This window comes from Dermochelys coriacea, chromosome 1, assembly GCF_009764565.3.
Source record: "Dermochelys coriacea isolate rDerCor1 chromosome 1, rDerCor1.pri.v4, whole genome shotgun sequence".
In the NCBI taxonomy this organism is placed as follows: domain Eukaryota; kingdom Metazoa; phylum Chordata; order Testudines; family Dermochelyidae; genus Dermochelys; species Dermochelys coriacea.
The window spans coordinates 28,172,953-28,193,449 of record NC_050068.2 but is presented as its reverse complement, the minus strand read 5'-3'; the positions used below and the strand labels follow the sequence as shown (position 1 = coordinate 28,193,449).

General features: G+C 40.6%; 1 protein-coding gene and 1 long non-coding RNA gene across 5 annotated transcripts; one reads left to right on the top strand and one right to left on the bottom strand.

Moving 5' to 3' along the window:
* Nucleotides 1–707: 707 nt before the first annotated feature.
* On the top strand, nucleotides 708–18,565 carry CCDC82 (coiled-coil domain containing 82). 4 transcript variants are annotated; one of them, XM_038376057.2, is made up of 8 exons: nucleotides 708–845; nucleotides 2,259–2,817; nucleotides 3,529–3,745; nucleotides 4,660–4,752; nucleotides 8,393–8,517; nucleotides 9,218–9,388; nucleotides 14,696–14,881; nucleotides 16,265–18,565. In XM_038376057.2, the coding sequence occupies exons 2-8, from the start codon at nucleotides 2,266–2,268 to the stop codon at nucleotides 16,328–16,330; spliced, it is 1,410 nt and encodes a 469-aa protein (XP_038231985.1). In that variant the 5' UTR covers nucleotides 708–845; nucleotides 2,259–2,265; the 3' UTR covers nucleotides 16,331–18,565. The 4 variants fall into 4 exon arrangements, with proteins under 4 accessions (XP_038231985.1, XP_043360117.1, XP_038231976.1 ...); XM_043504182.1 differs by lacking the exon at nucleotides 708–845 and adding an exon at nucleotides 913–966 and having other exon boundaries at nucleotides 2,252–2,817; XM_038376048.2 differs by lacking the exon at nucleotides 708–845 and adding an exon at nucleotides 1,080–1,615.
* On the bottom strand, nucleotides 5,179–8,558 carry LOC122457884. Its single transcript, XR_006277585.1, has 2 exons — nucleotides 5,473–8,558; nucleotides 5,179–5,278 (listed from the first exon to the last, which is right to left on the bottom strand). It is a non-coding gene; the product is annotated as an uncharacterized LOC122457884 (long non-coding RNA).
* Nucleotides 18,566–20,497: the final 1,932 nt, after the last annotated feature.

The window sequence follows — 20,497 nt, the reverse complement described above, 5'->3', positions numbered from 1 at the left end:
ACTGGTATAAATGATGATACACAGTGCAGGGCGATGGAGAATAATGCCTACATTTTCAAAATGACTTGTCAACGTCCACAGAGGAAGTTTGTGGTATAACCAGGGAAAGAACCTCAGGAGGATAGATTTAGGCACAGCCCCCCAGTACGACATGTAGCCGGGTCAGGACCCTGCCCTCCAGTGGTCTCTGATGCAGGCAGAAGCATGCCCACTACTTTACCCTTCCATCCAGTGAGGCATGTTCTGCCTGCGATTCTCATCGTGGTACCTGGGCTGATGTGCATAGAGGGCCAACTCAGGGCACTGCAGCCCCCTGTCTCCTTTAGGTCACCATGCCTCTTCCAGCCAGACCTGCACACACCCTGGGTCTTTTCCCACTGCCTTGGCCAGTCAAAGCCATGCTGATCCCCTGCCCCCACTGGGAAAGCGCTGGGAGGCGGTTGGAATGGGGTCACGTGACCTGGCATGCTGCCTGCCTGCGCCCGCAGCCTGTCCCAAGGGGGGGTGCTCTCTCCACCCCGCCCCCCGTGCCGGTCACAGCCAGGCCAGGAGCCCCGAGCCTCTTCCATCCAGCCCAACACCTTGGGACCTTCCCGCCCCGGCCGTGACATCGTCCTAAACCTCAACCTCCGCCCCGGGGCCGCGGGCACCAGCAGGCAGCGCGCCAGGTCACGTGACCCCATGCGACCCCGCCTCCCAGCGCTTCCGTCAACACAGAGCGGCAGTGAGTGACAGGCGGGAGGCGCCAATCAAGGCCGGCGAGGCCGCTGAACTTGAAGGCGGGAGTGTCTGGGTGGCGCGCCGGGGGAGCAACGGCAGCCGGCGCGGGGCCGGAGCCTTTAAATGTGCGTAACGGGGGGGCGGCACCGTGCGACCCCCCCCCCTCGTTGGGTGTCTCCCGGCTGGGCTGCCGCGAAGGAGGAACTCCCCCTCCCCCCCCCGGGGGGCACTGGCCCCGCGGGGAACTTGACGGTTAAACTGCCCGCCAGCGCTGGGCGCGCCCTGGGGCCGGCTGGGCTATTAGCGGGGGTCGCTGGCCGTGGCAATGCGCCGCCCCTCCCAGCCCCTCTAGCCGGCGGCACCTCCCTGCCGCGCCGGCCGGGGCGCGGTATTGGAGGCCGCAGGCCGGGCGGGCGGGCCCCGCTGCCTTCCCGCCTTGCTCTCGTGAGCGCGCCGGGGAAGGCGCGGCCGCCAGTTCGTGGCGTCCGAGCCTGCGCTTGGCCCCTGGGGCGGCCAGAGGCGGCTGGCCTCGCCTCGGTGCGGCTGTGGCTGGGGCGGGTCTGGCGGCCTGAGGGCGGGGAGCGCCTCAGCCGGTGAGGCCCCCATCGCAAAAGCGCTCACCCCAGTGGCCGTGCAATTCCTTGCAGTCCCAGCGTCCCAGGGCTCCGCTGCCCTGGCCTGGGTTCTTCAGGCCTGAATGGCCCTTGCCCTGTTTCACCCCCCGCCCTCCAGGGGCAGGGGGTCTGAGGAGCTGGAGAGTTGTGAAGTTGAAATAAACTAACGGAACTCGCCGTCAAAAAGTCCCTGTGCTGGGTGTAATGCACAGATATCACCATAAGGTTGTCTGAATGACTGCTCCTCCAGAAGCCAGAGTTTGCACAGCCACCCTGCAAGAGTAAGGTTTCAGAGGAGCAGCCCTGTTAGTCTGTATCCGCACAAAAGAAAAGGAGGACTTGTGGCACCTTGGAGACTAACACACTTATTTGAGCATAAGCTTTCGGGAGCTACAGCTCACTTCGTCCGATGCATCATAAGAGTAAAGCATTCTTGAGTTTTGGTTACCAAGGAGATGAGACTTTTTGTTATGGATGGATGCCTTTCTCTTGTGGTTTTTTCCTATTCCATTCTTTCGACACATGCCCTTCCTCTGAACATCGCTAAGGGGCAGAGTTAAGGTTGATTAAACATCTAAGTGTACATTTAAATGTAAAATTTAAATTAAAACTTTCAGTTTATGGGTTTTTTTTCTCACTTTTGTTTCCTGTTTCTAATGCCTGGTGTGTGGGGTGTTTGGCCAGGGTGCAGGGATGTATAATTCTTGGTAACAATAACATTATTGTAAGGTATATCTTACCATGAAATTATTGCTGTGCGCTCTCGGCCCTTTTGTCTGAGAACTTCTCCAAGCAATAGACCATTAATCATAGATTTATTAGGTTAATAATGCATACTCTCATACCGTTTTGAATATCTTGGCATCATAGCTACTCTGGTTTTTTGGGTAAATACGGTTTGTTTGTTTTTTATTATTGCGGTAGCTTTTCAATGGAAACAAAGCCAGTTATCAGAAGATATGAAACAAGGAGGAACACAAGAATAGAAGAACCAGCATCCAAATCTCGGGTTGATTGGAGGCGGACTAAAAGAGAGACCATATTGCTTGATAGTGATGAAGAACTCACATCTGCTTCAGAAGATGAAAGACTCTCATCTACATCAGAAGATGAAGTGGCTGAAAAACAAGAAACTGTAGTTAAGGGGTATAATCTTTCAGATCATGAGGAGAAAAGCCATGATGACACAGTCGTAGAGGATGTGGAGGATGAATGCATCACTCCAGGGAAGCGTAAGAGGTCGAGCAAATCTGTGATGTATGACAGTGACAGGAGCGATGACAGTGACATCCCTGTTAGAAAAGTATTTGCTAAACGTTACTGCATAATGGATGAAGACGAATGTTCTCAAGAACAGGAACATCATAAAATCGCTACCACAGAAGAAGACTTGACTAATGGGAAACAGAAGCGGCTAACGAACCTGAAAGAACTCGCAAGACAAAGATCAACCTGGGCATCCAGTAATAGTAAATATTGTGGGGTATGTTTTTACCTCTGAAATTAAATACTTTGTTTTTTCATACATATCACCTCATAGAATTTTACTCTCAAGATAGGTTGGGAGCTCCCCAAAAGTTGCAAGAGCTTCATCCCCTACACTTTCAGGGGACTCATGTTACAACTATGAAGTAGTACTGTCTCTGATGCCTTTAAGTTTTGGTTTCTTTTTCTTTTATTGCCAAGGGCTGAAGAGCTCCTTTTGTTTGTTCTCATAGTCAGCCAGAAGACGGACTATATAATATTAGAACTCATCTATCTACCTTCTCCAAATAGTTAAGGATATGTTCCCTTTTTTTTCTCCCCATAATTTTTTCTATTCTTTTAAAATTCCTTTCATTTAAAAGGACTTGACAGAGACATTGGAGGGAGCTGCCAAACCTCCTCAATGGAGGAACATGCTACCTAATTGAGGTAGCTTCGACTTCTAGAGCTAAGAAAATTGCTACAGACAGACACAGGACTAGACATCTATATGAATTACATGTGAAAGTAAACTTTCTCTTGTTTGGATCATTAGTCAATTCAAATCTCTCTCCTTGTTAATTGAACATGCAATATTCAAAGGTCAGAGTGTGTGTGCGGGGGGTAATACACAAAATTGCATATTTTACTAAGCAATGCAAATGTTGAAAATTTCATAGGGGAAGTATTCAAATGATAGTTTGTTTTAAGATGTTTTTAATTTACTTAGGATTCTGATGATGATGATGTGGAAATAATAGAAGAATCATCCTATCATTTACCCCTCACACCAACAGAAAGCAGTGACATTGATGATGATAGTATGAAAGACTTTATAGTTGAGGATGAGGAAGAATGTGCAGAACATGCTGAGGATGAAAACCAACCACAAGGGAAAGAACTGGCTATATCAAAATTCCAATTATTGGAATATTACATTCCATGCTGTAAGGTTAAAATAAGCAACAAGTTGATATGAATACTTTGCTTGTAAAACCATGATTTGGTGTTTGTTAGAACTTGTCTATATTGGCTCAAAATAGTATGAAAGTGCATGATAGCTTGAAAGTAGAAAATTAAAATTCAAAAATGCTATAGCTTATTGTAGAAGCATTGTAGCTTCCATAACAATACACAATCATTGTATTCCTTTATCTTACTGTTTTATGGTGGGGGGGAGGAGTTGATAAGGTGCTGTACATGTATTTTTAGTTAGATGTGAGGTAAATTATTCAGCCCCTGATGTTAGGTATCAAATTCCCATTGAGACACGAAACTTCTTGCATCTTGTGGTTACTAAAACTCTTGCTGCATTCTTCAGAACCAGCCATGTTAACCCCTAATGTTCCGGCTGAATTCTGCTGTAGGTAATTGCTATTCTTGGGTAGCTACTTGAAGTTCCTCCTGCAGTTTTTCTTGAATAAAGTATCCTTTGCTTTCTGTCATTAACTGTTCTGTGTTATTGCCATGTGCTGTTCAAGAGAATTTGTTACATCCCTGTCTCCAAGGTGTAATCAGCTGGGGGAAGGGTGTGTGTGTGCGCGTGTGCATATATATATATTATATATATATATATATATATATATATATAATATGGCTTGTATGGTAAAGTTCTTTGATATTGTTTGGGATGAAAGGCACTGTTTAAATGAAAGTTCTTATACAGAAACAGAGGACTTTGGAAGTTGTATTGAATTGAAATTTTGAAAAACTGAATAATTGAAAAATTACTTCTAAAAAATGTATTTGAGATTAGGTAGCTCTCTACCAAATTTTGCATGAAACTTGTATGGTCTGTATATGAATTTGTTCCTTGAGGCTTTTTTACATTAATTGCTTTATCTGGTTGCATTTTTTCCAGTCTCTCACTGTGACCATTATGTCCATTTCCAAAGAGTTGTAAAAGCTTTCCTCATCAACACAATTGATGACACTTTTTTGAACTCATTGTATGGTAAGTAATGTTACAGGACAGAAAATGTAATGCCTGTGGGGTAAAACATTATGGTATTTATGCATAAGGAAGTCATGTTTGGTAGTTGGTGTGGGTCTGGCATTAGAATTCCTGGGTTCTCTTCCCAGTTCTGCCACTGACGTGCTTGTGTGCCTTTAGGCAAATCACTTAACCTTTCTCTGCTTCAGTTTACTCCATCTGTGAAGTGCGGAGAATAATCTAAGGGTTTGGCTGTGTAGAGATTTAGGCTTTGTCTACACTACGCACCTTTTAGCGACATAGTCGTGCTGCTAAAAGACATGCAGTGTAGCCGCTGTTTGTCGGCGGGAGAGTGCTCCTGCTGACAAAGCGCTGTTCACGCCAGCACTTTTTGTTCACAAAACTTTTGTCTTTCAGGGGTTTGGGTTTTGTTCTGTTTTTTTTAACACCTCTGAATGACAAATAGTTTTGTTCAGTTGTCAATGTAGACAAAGCCTCTGGGTGGGATCCACGAAGGGATTTAGCCCTGGTCTACACTACAGAATTACTTTGGTATAACTCAAAAAGAAAAGGAGTACTTGTGGCACCTTAGAGACTAACAAATTTATTAGAGCATAAGCTTTCGTGAGCTACAGCTTCTCACGAAAGCTTATGCTCTAATAAATTTGTTAGTCTCTAAGGTGCCACAAGTACTCCTTTTCTTTTTGAGAATACAGACTAACACGGCTGCTACTCTGAAACCTTTGGTATAACTACGTCACTTGGGGCATGAATAATCCATGCCCCCGAGCGACATAGTTGTACTGACCTAAGCGCTGGTGTAGACGGTGCTATGTCAGCAGGTGAGCTTCTCCTGCCAACATAGCAACCACCTTGCACGGAGGTGGGTGAACTAAACTGACAGGAGAGCTCTCCCATTGGTTTAAAGTGTCTTCATTAAAGCATTATAGCGGCACAGCTGCATTGAAGTGTAGATCTGCCCATAGGTGCCATGATGCTCAGGTTACAATGCCTAACTTTTAGGGTCCCACACGAGACTTAAGTGGACCAATATCTGTCTTTCCCCATTTGTGAATTGCTCTTGCGCTTATGCTGGGAGATAAGTGTTCAGAAGCTTAGAGGGAGGTAGCAGTGCACATGCTCAGAGGGGGAAACATGGGCACCTAGGGAAAACTTAGACACCAATTCAGTTTAGGTTCCTACAGGATTTGGTGGAGTTTTGTGCATCACAGTGGAGCCAGGGTGTGAAAGTGTGCAACAGGCTAATGCGCTGTACAAAGTCACTGTGGACAAACCCTAAAAAGAGTGCTGTAGGGCTTAATTCTTTAAGGTTTGGAAAGTATTTTGAAATCTGGATGAGTTCCTCTCTGTATCAGGGATTTGTCCTTTGATGCAGCTGATATGAGGCTTGATTAATAAAGAATTATATTAAATATGATTAATGCCACTCAACGTGGATTTATGGGAAATAGTTTGTGCCAAACTAACTTGACATCTTTTTTGGATAAGATTACAAGTTTGGTTGGTCAAAGTAGTACTGTTGTTTGTAATATACTTGATACTTGACTGCATGACATTTTGATTACAAAGCTAGAACAATATAAAATTAACATAGCACACATTAAATGGATTAAAAACTGCTTCAAAATGTAATTATAAACAGGGAATCATCATAGAGTACATGTCCTCTAGGGGTTGGTTCTTGGCCTTGTGCTATTTAAGATTTGTATCAATGATCTGGAAGAAAACAAAAAATCACTGATCAGATTTGCAGTTGACATAAAACTGGAGGACAGTTTTGGTAAACTTTGGTAAACAGAGGACAGATCACTGATACAGAGCAATCTGGATCGCTCGGTAAGCTAGGTGCAAGCAAACAATACGGACTTTAATATGGCTAAATGTGAATTTATATGTCTAGGAACAAAGAATGTAGGATGGAGGAGTCTATCCTGGAAAGCAATTACTCTGAAAAAGACTTGGGGGTTGTGGTGGATAACCAGCTGAATGGGAGCTCCCAGTGCAATGCTGTGACCAAAAGGGCTAATGCAATCCTTGGATGCATAAACAGAAGACTCTTGAGTTAGGAGCAGAGAATTTTTTATTTCTATATTTGGCACTGGTGCAACTGCTGCTGGAATATTGTGTCCAATTGTGGCATTCACAAATCAAGAAGGAAGTTGATAAATTTAAGAGGGTTCAAAGAAGAGCCACAAGAATGATGAAAGGATTAGAAATCATGCCTTACAGTGATGTAGACTCAGGGTAGTAAGTCTCTTTAGTTTAACAAAGAGAAAGTTAAGGGTAACTTGACTACAATCTGCCTCAGGAACACATTTAATAATTGGCTCTTCAATTTAGTAGAGAAAGGTATAACATGATCAAATGAAGACTGGAATTAAGGTGCACATTTTTAACTGAGAGTAATTAACCATTGGAACATTTACATCACTGGCCACTTTTAAATCAAAATGGGATGTTTTTCTAAAAGGATATGCTCAAGGAATTACTTTGGGGAAGGTCTGTGGCCTGTGCTATACAGGTCAAACTGGATGATCACAGTGGTCCCTTTTGGCCTTGGAATCTATGAATCTTTGAATTACTCTATATTCGTCACACTCAACATCTTCCAAAGAGGACTTACACGTAAATCTATTAATTAGAGTTAAAAATATTTTTAAATGACCCATTTTAGCACAGTGTCACACTTTTTTGTCCTGAACTAACAGGCACTATTTCTTCAAACTTTCCACATAGTTAAAAATTACTGAAATATTGCAAATATGCTATGTTTGAGGAAATTAGTTGTAATTAAGATAATTATGTATAAAAATCAGTAAAGATATGATTATATAGACCAGTGGTATCCAACTTTAATTTGTTCTGTGATGTTATCATTGAGAAAGAGAATTGGGTGGGGGGGAAATCTGTGTGTTTTAAAAATCCATTGTAATCTAATCTGTGACCACAGATAGAATAATGATTCATACATTTTAGTATGACATCACTATGAATGGAAAGTTGAGATTGTTTGTTTATATGCTTAATGTATTTGAACTTCTTTTTTATGTAATATTTTGATTTCCTTTGTTTGTAGTAAATGTTCTGGGGTTAATTACAATACTGTAATGTTACTATCATGTACTCCCAACCCTAACTGCCTCTTCACATAGCTTTTTGTCAAGGAATTAACTTAGAGGGTTTGTATAAATATAGTTCATTAAGCAATTACATTACAGATGTTGTAGGGAAAAGGACAGGAGCGTCTGGTTTTTTCAGACTTTTGATAAGTGTGAGTGGTTATATTTTGAGATTAACTGTTCTCAGATTGAGTGATCTTTGATTGGGCAGTTCATTCATATTTTGAGTTTTTATTTCTATTCTACTTTTTTTAATATTGTGCAGCACCTGCTGTGGACAGGTGTCTTTATGAATATACCAAAGTTAATTTTAATGATTTGTGTAGCTTTCAAGGACAACAGATTTTATTGTAAATATCCCTAATAATCATTGAGGTTAATGTTCTTCAGTCAGTAAATAATTATATGGATGCTTTTGAGTGTGTAGACTCATCATCTCCCTGAAGATTTCATGGCTGGAAGAAACGCATACATTCACTGAACATCATATATTGTATTATAGTGGCTCTTTCTTTGAACAGATGGAACAAGGCAAAAGAGATATGCACAAGAAATGCTAACTTCACTCCATTATTTGGATGATCGCTTTATTCAACCTCGTCTTGAAAACTTAATCTCTAGAAGTCGCTGGAAAGAACGATATAAGGTATAGCTTCTATCTTGGTCAATAAAGTGGCTCCAGGTGTCCAAAAAAAAAAATGTTCATACACTCTCTCCTAATTGAAAATACAAATCCTAATAACTATTTGTCTTTCCATATTTTGGGGCATGATCTTGCCCCTTAGAATGCAGGCATTTCTGTACGCTTTAAACTGCTGTGATTCTCACACGTGTGTCCCATTATCACAAACTACATGATAATACACATCTGAATGTTGAGGGGTAGTGTGTAAATACATCGTGGCTACTTCCCTGTATTTCTAGCTAGATTCTGCCCTGAAAGATGTATTAACACTTGTCCCACTGATTTCGGTAGACGCCTCACACATGCACTTCAAAGAGCATCCTTTGACAGTTGGTTATACTGTCACAATAAATTTTTGCAGATTTGTTTTAAAGAAACACACCAGTACAAAAATGTTACATCTTCCAAGAAATTCAAAATTTAGTTCATACAACTTGGAATATGAAATCAGAGTGAAATAATTCAGTCTCATGCATGTGAATGAGGAGAATAATCGAAATAGGATCAAATAAAATGAAATAAATGGAAATATGAATGGGGTTGATTAGTGCTCCAAAGACAACTGGAGATGAGAGTATTCAGCAGCTCATGTAGTCGAGAGTTTTTTGCCTTGGTTTAGGGGATATCCTGTTGAAGAGTTTTATGTAATATATCTTTGTAGGAGCGAGTGGATTGTTACCCTGAAGTCCGCATAGTAATGAAGACTCCAATAAATAGATCCTGTCAAGCTTGTGAACTGCATCGGTACTGTAAATTTGCCGTGTTGTTGTCCGGAAAGCTGTACAACTATAGAACTTTGGAAACGGATGACTTTATGTTGCATGACAAACAGGTAATTTTTTTTTTAAGTTCTTCTGTGTTCTTGGTTGGTGCTTTGTATGTATCAGATGGTGAAACACTGAGAGATGATCCCATCATCATAACTAATCCCCCGGGGTGGTGTGCATGGGGTTGGTTGTGTGTGTGTGTGTGTTGCCCTGAATGCAGATGTCTGAATCTTTATTCACCATTAATCTTCACATTACTGGAGCTACAACCTTGGAAGAACCTTGGGTAGAGGAAAGCAAGTAATTATTGATTAACCAATGACTGGTGAAAATATTATACATATATTTCCACCATAAAATGGAAAATTAATATTAAATTTCATGCATGATCTCAGGTTTATCTATACCTCCTTCTATGGAGTCTACTCCAAAAAATACTGTTCTACAGAAAATCAATATTTCTTTTATAAGCATAGTTAGTGATTTCTCTGTTAGATTAAATGAATCTGATTTTATAGGGAACTTCTTGAATTTTATTAATCCATACCTTTCAGTTTCTTGAACAAATTTTCACCACTATTTTAGCATCATTTATAAATTGCAAAACTTGATATTTTTCATCTAAAATTCATATTTGAAATCACTTATCCTAAAGCTCTAGACATTTGCATAGATATTTAAAATAAAGAAATTATTCGCATTCAGCTAGTTAACCTATCCAGACTTACTCCAATCCACAAAATTTAAATCAAATAACCAGTTAGACCATAACTTGCAGCTCACTGAAAAACCTGGGAAAATAGATGAGCCTTGTAGTGTGCCTGACAATTAACAGATTTGGGCTATTCTATACCAGGGTGATGGGAGCATGTCCCTGAATCTAGTTTTCCTCTTCTGCTTTATCTGTCACAGGACAACAGTAAATCCTAATGACCTGTGAGGACAAAGTCAGTGTAGTGTGTGTTACGATCCAATTGTAAATCTTGTATTGCTGCCTTAGGAAGCACATGGGTCTCCAAGGGCAGACATCAAAAGCCCCACCTAAACTCAAGGACATAATGAATTATCTAGGACAAGGATGTAATCTCCACTTCCTGTTTAAGATCAGAAAAGTCAGTAAAAAGTGAAATGGTTCCAGGGTTAACTGCACTTTTGCCCCCTTTGTCATCTGCTCAAGGGTGCCTCTTTATGTCTTGGGACTCCAACCATCACTCCTCAATGGGTGATGCCCTTTAGGTCTGGGCCTCAAAACCAGGGATTTAAGATTTCAGTCCTCCTGCAGTTCACTGTGGGTTGTCCCAGCACCTCTGAGCTGAATCCAGCACCTGCAGTTCACGCTCTCAATGACCAGCCAGCTCTCACAGACACAGTATGCTTATTTTTAGGACAAAAGCATTGCAGAGTTAACATACCAAAAAACAATAAACAGTCTATATGCATAATAAGCTTACAAGGTGTTACCTATCGTCCACATGGAAACCCTAGTAAGTTTCCAGTGCTTCAAACCCATTCAGCAGGGTTTTGCCCCCTTGGTTACAATCACATCAGTTTGAGGGATACTCAGACCCTTTGTATCCAAACTCTGTCTCCTGGGCCTCTTGAGCCAAGTCTGAGTCAATATATGCAATTCGTTTGTTCTTCTCTGGAGTTACCTATCATGGGATCTTTAATAATCACCTGCTACTGACTTTAGTTCCTGGATGAAGCTCGGTAACTCCCCCATATAGCTAGAATACAATCCCTAGCTCACAAAGATACGGAGACAAAACTTTGACTAATCCCTGGACCCACAGCGTATGGCACATCTCAGTAGAATAATCTTTGGAAGTTTCCATACTTCCCAGGTCTTGCATGTGTTACCAAACAGAATCTTCTTTATTGGGGCACCTCCTGGATGGCCTGTTATCCCACTTAAGAGCACAGTCCATTTTAAAACTTGGAACAGATATACAATGCCATACTGAATTTATAGAGTTACTTTCATTACAGTTCATCTTTTCAGTGTGGGTTGGACTATTCAATATCAAAAGACTGGAGCTTAGATTTTCTTTTCTTTTTTTAACACGTAACCGTCATAGTGTACCCTAACCTGTAAAAATGCATCCTTTGGGGGAATGAGGACGAAGTACAGTCTAGTTCAGAAGCCACGAAACAAACCAGGGAATGTTACATTACACTAATTTGCCCCATTTTGCTACTGTCAACAGCAGCGGCTCCTTGGAAGCTGCCCACACTATCCTTGCTCCTATGTGATCCATAATCCAGCCAGTATTGGGTGCTGCTCACTGGTACAGTGCTGGAGGTTTATCTGCAGCCTGTTGACCCAAATGTCCCGTCTTTGCTCTCGTGGCACTTAGCTCAACTGCAAGAGGACAGTGTAATGCTAAACTGGCACTTCAGGAAAATAACTGAGTGAAGGAAAAGTCAGTGCAGCCTCAGTGGATCAGAATGAATGGTATTATGTAATTTTGGGTTTTTTAAAAACTATATAAAAGCACCAGAGAGAGAGGATGGAAATTTCACTTCCTCCCTTTCTTCTGCACCTCAGCATGCCTCCTTTTAGTTGTAACAAGTACAGGGTTTTTTTTCCTCTGATCTCTGGATTTTTTTCTCTTCATACCTACTGGGTGTAGTTGCTGTTTTACTTAGGTTTCCAGTGACTGTTTTTGTGCATAGCCTTCTTTCTCTTTCCTATCCTCTCCTTGGTTAGGCCAAGATGTCACATTTAGTTTAGCATTATAGATGTCAGTCCTTTGCTTTGCTGCCATGTGCCCTATTATCTGGACCATGTCTTCTGCTTGCCAAGGTGGTAGTAACATTGTTTATATTAAGAATAAACATAACAGTTGTGTTGTGCCTTTCCTCATTCTTCTCTTTTTGTGGTCAAGTCACTCTGTGCATTCCACATCAACAGGCATAACAAGTTTGGCCAGTAGAGCCACCTAACACAGACAAATTAAGCATTAGGAAAAAATCAGTGAGATCTCTGAAATTTAACATTAGAGTGAATGCAATATATAGACTTTTTCCAAGGCTGAGTTCTAAAGAAGTTTTGGTAACTTTAACAAAATCTTTCTTGCTTAAAAAAAGTGAAATGTTTTCAGATATAAAGTGTAGACCAGGGGTAGGCAACCTATGGCACATATGCCAAAGGCAGCACACGAGCTGATTTTCAGTGGCACTCACGCTGCCTGGGTCCCGGCCACCGGTCCCGGGGGCTCTGCTGCCGGCCTGGGGTACCAGCCACCAGCCCCCTGCCAGCTGGGGTTCTGTCTGCCAGCCCCACTTAGCCCACTGCTGGTGCTGGGTCCTGGCCACCGGTCCGGGGGGCTCTGCTGCTGGCCTGGGGTCCTGGCCACTGGCCCAGGAGTCTGCAGCCGCCCCCAACTGTGGCCCACTGGCCCCAGCCTGGGGTAGTGAGGGGTGCAGACAGGGGCAAGAGGGGGCACAGCTCAGCACCCCCACCTTAATAATTGTTCCAGCACCACTGTATTGGGATATTTTTAAGTCCTGATTTGCTGGTTACATCACTATCACGCCACGTGGAACAGCGCACTGCATTTGACGTTGAGATTAGAATGTACATGCAAGAACTGGAATCAGAATTTTCTGACAGATTTCAAGATTTCCAGCGATTTGGTCCAATGCTTTCTTTTCTAATTAAACCTGAAAAGTTCAACAAAAGCGACTGGCATTTGTCTATATTTCAGTGGATGGGTGTTGAAGATTTCAAAATGTAGCTCATTCAGTTAAAAAGCTCAGAATTGTGGGCATCAAAGTTTGGAGCTCTGCTGAGTTCACTTGAAGCTACCTAGAGAGATCATGGGGCCTCTATTCTGATCTGCTGGATGTCCCTGCTAGTGAAATTTAACTGTTTGAAGAAAATTGCGTTTGCAATGCTTTCAGCATTTGTATCCACATACCTGTGTGAACAGGTATTTTCACACACAAAATCTGTCATATGTCCCTCTCAAAGCTGGTTAACAACTAATCACTCAGAAGCCTGTGTGCAGCTTAAAGTATCCAAAGACATGCCAGACATTGGAAACTCGGCAAGGAAAAGCAAGGGCCAGGATCGTACTACACTGATAAGATCTGCATATTAATTTAATTTTAAATGAAGCTTCTTAAACATTTTAAAAACCTTATTTACTTTACATACAACAATAGTTTAGTTGTATATTTATAGATTGCTAGAAAGAGACCTTCTAAAACCGTTAAAATGTAGTACTGGCACACACAACCTTAAATTAGAGTGAATAAATGAAGTCGGTACACCACTTCTGAAAGGTTGGCAATCCCTGGTGTAGACTGTAATATTAAAATTGTACCATATTGGGGGAACTTCAAGGTAAAATGAAAAAATTAAAGGATTTTGAATTAGTTAATACAAAAATAATATGCTGAATGCAGCAAGGTGGATAGAGAATACAGGGACATTCAATACACATTCTCAACTGCCCCATAAATATCTATAATCCAGCTCTTGATTGTTGGGCATTCTGGGATGGTACAGCTAGTGAAGCTGGATTACCCAGGTTTCCAGTGATTTTTACAGCATTCTTTGAGGCATAAAGGTTGAAGCCATCAAATGCAACATCTATATCTGTGCATCACAGAGGCTTCCCAGATATAAAATAATGATGAGTGTGGAATACAAGGGTTCAAGTTCCCACAGTGCTGCTAACTTAGCCTCCATACGTGCACTGTGCAATTTGTGGTTATGTTTAAAACCAGTATTTTGTCAAACTGTTCTATGGGCTTTAGCAAGAGGAAAAGTTAACATGCATGTATGTGGATTTGGTGCATCTCTGGCGACTTTTTTTCATTTCCTGAATGTCCAAAATGGTTGTGCATTCTTAGTGTGACCCTGATGCAGCTTTTGATTTTTAGGCTTTTGAGCTTTTATTCTTAATAAATCCAGACTTTATTTCATACACGTTAATATGAATGTTGAAATGGCTACATCTTATGACTCTAGCAGGTAGTAAGTATAAATCCTTTCTGGTTTAATCAGTTTTCCTCCAAACATCAGTGTCAGCATTGCGGGGGATTTTGTAACAGAGTTGCTCAGGTGGATCCACTGGCAGCATTTCATTTTTTGTGCACAGCTGTGCATAATGGTTCTTGAGGAACAGGGGCAGATGGAACTGCAGTTGCACTGAATCACCAGTCATTGCCCCTGCAGGGTTGGGGTGCAAAGAATGTGAGGGCTACATCGCTTATAAAATAGTCAATCATATAGTATCAAAGGCTGTTTAGTTCATTATTTCAAAGTACTAAACTGATTTAGCCATGCATTGTATTGTCGAGATGATCATTGCTTCATGTTAATTTATCTTAGATAACCAAGTTTGTTCACTTTTATATAGGTTTTGAAGGTTGGCAGCGTGTGTGCAAATCGTACAAGGGTTTATCATAATCTGAAACATTTTAAATACAAGTTGTATCAGCGCTGCTGCTCAGTTACAGAGGTGGAGGGCATTCAGGATGAGCCAGTCAAAGACACAGTTGACAGGCTTTTCAGTCAATTGGAAGAGAGTGGCTGGATTCAGAAGGTATGATGGAATCTGTCATTGAGTTAATTCCTTTGTATCAAAGGGGGTAGTGACAGCAATGCTAAATAAAATGTCCGTGCTTTAACTAAGATTCAATAATTTGTAAAAGTTGTGCGTTTGTGATCGACTGTAGTTCATTCAAGATGGTAAAAAGTAGACATCACCCATGCAAGACTTGTAATAACTTCCCATAAAGTGCAGTTCTGCTCTGAAAAATGACTTAAAAATAGTACCTACTTACAAAACAAAGCTGCTCCCTGCAAATAATCAGTCTTATTTTAGTCACAAAAGTAAGCAAGTACCTTACTGGGTGTCCTTCTTTTTTTTTTTTTTTTTTTTTTACTCACTTTAGCACTGCTGGACAGGTAAGATGGGGGAGCTGGATTCTATTCCACAGCACCTGCAAAATAATTTATTTGGTTCCAATTACAGTTAAAGATTCTGAGTTTGCACAGGTGTAATTCAAAGCATGATATGAAGGAAACAGTGTTACACAAGTGTAACTGAGAATGTTAATAAAAGTTCTACAGGCCAAATTCCAGTGACAACATATGAGTTTGACTGTTGGGGAAAGGCCCAGTAACTTGACCGAAAGGAGGGAAATCCTTAAACGAGGGGGGGGGGGGGGGGGGGGGAGTGTAAATCAGAGACAAAGGAGGGCTTTGCTTGGGCCATTTAAAATACTTCCAGCTTATATATTTGTCTGATAGACTTTCATCCACTGGATTTCAGATTCAAACTTCCAAGCAAATTCTTCTTTGGCCATTTATTCTCCTCCATTTAAAGATGTGACTTTCAGGCCACCTCTCTTGGAATGGACCCATTTTTGCTTGTCTGTAAATGGACAACTTCCAATAGAAATAATGGGGCCCTTTTAAAATGAGTTTTTAAAGCATGAATATTTTTGGCAAAATGAGCCTATATTAATGTCCTAACAAAATGAACAATGTAACATTATTAAAAACAAAATAATAAATACAAGAATAAAAATATATTAATATGTATGTGCTGCTGCAGTAGTTAGTCCATGTGCTACATATTACAATACTGGGGTCTTAGTTAAAAGTTTTTAAAAAAAAAAAAAGTTGAGTAAGTGGTGCAAGTACACCTAGATAGTGAGATGTATTTCATGGCTAAGCCTCCAGTGTTTCTGTATCAGGATCAGTTTTTCTTAATTATTTTGATTTCTTAAAGCTTCATGAAACACTATAGGACAAATTAGCTGAGTAGAGCCAGGCTTACCAAATAGGTTTTGGTTCTCTCTGCTTCTGAATCAATGCTGCTGCTTTTGTTTATGCATTAAGCTTGGCACAACAAGTAATGTATTTGCTTCATTCAGTTGCTGTATTTGATGAATTGACATAGTTTTTATTTTATATGCAGAGATATGATCATCTGGAAGAATATATGAATGATGCAGATTATTTCCAAGAAGAGAAAATGGACTGAGTGGTCACGCATCTCTTTGAAAGAAGCTTTATAAAAATCTCTAATTAGCTATGATATCCACCTGTCCACAAAAAAAATCTCCAAATGCTTTTCAGGATGTTTTCTTGCGCTGCATTGTATTCAAGTCTGTAGCTGTGCCTGTAAATTGCCATATATATGAAAAGAAAAAACAGCATATTCTTTTATACCCCTTAATTTTAAATGTAAAAATAGTGATTTAAAGATGTTTTATGAAGTAAACAACCTTCTGTTATGCATAGGTCACTTGAACTTTTCTTTGTGGTTAAAAAGATTAGCATCCAAGTCCCTGTGTATTCGTGAAATAATACTTCTGAGTATTGATGCCCAGCTCAATGGCAGAGTATTTGAGGGATGGTAAGCCCCAATTAACCCTTTTTGGAGTAGGAATACTTTAATAGGAAATATAAATTGTGTCCCATCCCATCCCTGTAAACTTGAAATATGAGCAGTAACCAGTTAGCATGGTTATAGTGAGGATGAAACATAACCACACACATTCATTCTTAATCCAGTGTCAAAACCACCTTCACTTCCCATCTCTGGGAGAATACTGAATACTGCAATTTGCATCTAGCCGTAGTGGCTGATGTGAAAGATGTCTATATGTAGTATAGATGGCACAATAGCTACTGCCATGTACAGAAAGATAGGTGAATAATTCCTGTAAAACTAACTAATAACAGTAATCGCCTGGGTGACAGGTGGGAAGGTGTGCAAAACCTTGTTTGTGTTATGTCTACTAGCGTGCATGGTGGGGTGTAGTACTTCTCTAGGACATGTAAAACCCTAACCCAACTTTCTCTCTTCTGGCTCTTCAGAGATATAGGAAGAGTTAAGTGATGTGGTGCACATTAACCCCTTGGCCCACTTGCTGCACATAAAAGAAAGCAGGCAGTGGCAGTGGGGGAGCAGAGACTAGTGACCAGAGGAAAGGTAAATGCTACTCTTTTTTGATTGAGTTGTGGAAGAGGATAACTACTTCAAACTGTTCTTACCTCCTGGGAAAGTAAAGGACATTGTTTGTTGTTGAGCCTTTTGCTTATGCCCTATGCAGGAACAGATACTAAAGTGAATGTTTGTTCTTGGGGTGTAGTCTCATCATACCTATGAAGAGAACCTACACTCTAACAGTACTATATATCGGTATTATAGTACTGCTGTAGTCATGCTTGCCACCCTGGGAATGGTGGTTTTATGGCTGAGCATGTTGCAAGGATAGCCTGAGGTTAAAATTATTTTTTTTAAACTCAACACTGTAAAATGAATCCATATTTAAGTACATGATCTACTCAGAGGCAGTATCCCAGCATTGATACATTTCAATTACATAGGTCCCAGTGTGTCTTCACGCCACTAACTGCATATTGTCAGAATAAAATATGTATGCCAAATATGTCAATACAGTAATCACCCTCCAGATTACCTCTGGTAGATACCCAATTGCCCTGCTTTCCCATGCTAGCACTTATATATGATCCCACAAGGTGTTTGGCAAACATACGAGTTAACTATGCTTTCTGCAGTGATAACTAGCTTCACTCCCCCTTTTTTCATTGCTGTTCGGGGCCTGCCGCAAAGCCTGTCAGAGTCAAGGAACAGACACCTACATTCTTCAGTGGATTTTGGATCAGGCTCTTGAGGAAAATCCTACTAGACTTGGCCCTGATCACATCACTTTTTAGGAAGACCAGGCCTCAGAAGAACAAAAGCTGTGTGCCATGTTACACACCACCTTGTCAAATGCACGCCATGCACCAGTTCTGAATGTGCCCCAGGTTTTCATAGTTAACACTTGAGGGTGAAATTATTACACAGTACCACTTTATTGTTACATACTACTTTTCCTTCCGTGCAACTTTTTTTTTGACATTTCTAATAGTCTTCATCTTTGCAGATGAATACAGTTCTGCAACAAGATGTCTGTATGTTTAACCTCCTTTGCAAAAGTGGGTGATGACACTGATTTTTCCACCCCATATTTTGTTAGCATTCAAGAGGCTTTCTGTATCTCTCTAACATTTACCGTGCTTAAGTTTACACTGTTCATGTCTAAAAGCCTTGAGCACATCATTGTTAAAAAGAACAACTGTAGAAAGCAGCTTTGAAATAGATGTAATTTTGTACTGCATAATGGAAGATATCTCCTACCACCTATTCAGTTAAACTATACTGACAAAATAGGGGATGCATTTTAATAAAAATGAATGTGCTTTGCACTTTTTTCAGCATTTTTCTCATTCATGCAAGAAAAAATTATGAACAACCAGTATTTAATGTAGAGTAAGTGAAGATTCCTCTTTTAGGTATGTGCCTGCTCCTGTGTTGGCTAGAAACCATATACTACATTTAATGACTATTTTGTACTATTTTTTAACATACTTCATATTTTTCCCATCCAACATAAAAGGGGTTAATTTAAAAAAAATAGTTTCTTGGGTCCACAATAGAAAAAATATTCACCTCACTGTAGAGGAAGTACGGGAACAAATTGATTATCACTCTGGCAAGAAACCCATCACAGCAAGGAAAGGCCAAAAATGTACTTGCTGCAAGAAGAACTATCAGGAGGCAAAACTGAGACATCTGAGTGTAATTACACTTTTTACTGGCTTGTGTGGATTGCACTTGCTTAGGCACATGCCCGTTTACTGACTTTCACATTCCAGTTCTTGTGCATCACTTCTGAATTTGGCCCTTTCAGTCTTCCCCCATATGAGCAAAACAAGGAGCAGGGCAAGGCATTAGGGTGAGGGCAGATCAGTAGCTGCAGTGACATTAGCCATTACTTGTGCACAGAGTAGTGGCACGTACTTTGCGACAGAACACTTTAAGCAGTTGCGGGGGGTTGAGAGGGCTTTCCCCAGTTTCCAAAAAGCCTGGCCTTAATTCCTAGGACTTAGACCAGGATATCCTTGTCAAAGGTAAGACCATGCAATTAAGGCTGTGGATGGGTTTGTCCGGTAACATGGTATCTGGAAAGGAAGAAGCTGATGGGAATTGTAGCCAACGAGATATTTCAGAACCCTACATGCATTTGTTCCAAAGGGTTTCATGGGGACTAGTAGTGCAGCACTGCCACATAGAATAAACAGCTCCTTCCCAGCTCTGCCTCTGTGACCAGCTAGAATTCCCTGCAAGCCCCAAGCACATTTGTGTGAAGTGGGTGAGATGTATGCTGCTTAGCAGCCTTTCCCAATCAACCCCATGTCCCATTATTACATGTTATCTTTTGCAGAGTGGAGAGGAACTTAATGAAACCTCTTATAATACAGTAATGGGAAATCTTGATTCCACTACAACATTATTCCATCAAATCAAATTCTAGATTTCTGATTTAATATACTTAAACGGATCACTACAAAATTCAAGACTATGTTAACGTAATGGTAAGGGATATAAGTGAATAGAAGTCAACAAAATTTAAACATGCTCTGTAAACTAATATTAATTTGCATATATTGAGGATATTTTTTTAAATCCTATTCTATTAACCATCTGAGTATGCAGTGTGTGCAATGTGGGAGAGTTAATGTTAATAAGAGAAGCTTAACTTCATTTCTTAAAATTTTTGCATTTAAATTTGTGACCTAAATTATCCGTTAATATTGTTTTTTACATTTAATTTTCTTGTTATTTAAGAAAATAAAGTAAACAGTGTCTGTACTTAATTGTTTTGGCAGGAGTCACCAGATAGGGCTGTCACTTACAAGTCATCTTACAAGTTCTTTTCTTAATATGAGAGCACCTTTGAGTTTTTAAAGAAGTTCTGTGTTAGTTTTGTGATGCAAATTATTTTGGGAGGAGTTGCTGCAAGCAGAACAGCGTGTGCTCTCTGCCTCAGTCTCTCTAACTGGAGTCAGTTCTTGGGGCAGAATAGCTTCTTGGGAACTGGGCATTAATGTTTGTGCTGAAATTTGTGAAAGAGGGGATTGCGTAGGTGCTCTTTTTGACCACCTCCTTTCAAAGACTGGTGTATATACTGTTGGTGAATTACTAGATTTTTAAGGCCAGAATGGAAAATGAGCATCTGGTGTGAGAAAGTAAATTTCTAGCATATCAGAAGGCAATTACATGTATTCCCATATTTAACTTAGCTAGTATATTTTTATTTGAATAAATAAAGGGCTGCAGCTCTAACCTTTTAGT

Excerpts from the sequence above, each read along its gene's own strand:
- CCDC82 (XM_038376048.2), top strand. The coding sequence starts at position 1,569 with ATGACTGCTCCTCCAGAAGCCAGAGTTTGCACAGCCACCCTGCAAGA. Across the intron at positions 3,746-4,659 it reads GGAATATTACATTCCATGCT|TCTCTCACTGTGACCATTAT; the intron begins GTAAGGTTAAAA and ends CATTTTTTCCAG. Across the intron at positions 8,518-9,217 it reads GCTGGAAAGAACGATATAAG|GAGCGAGTGGATTGTTACCC; the intron begins GTATAGCTTCTA and ends ATATCTTTGTAG.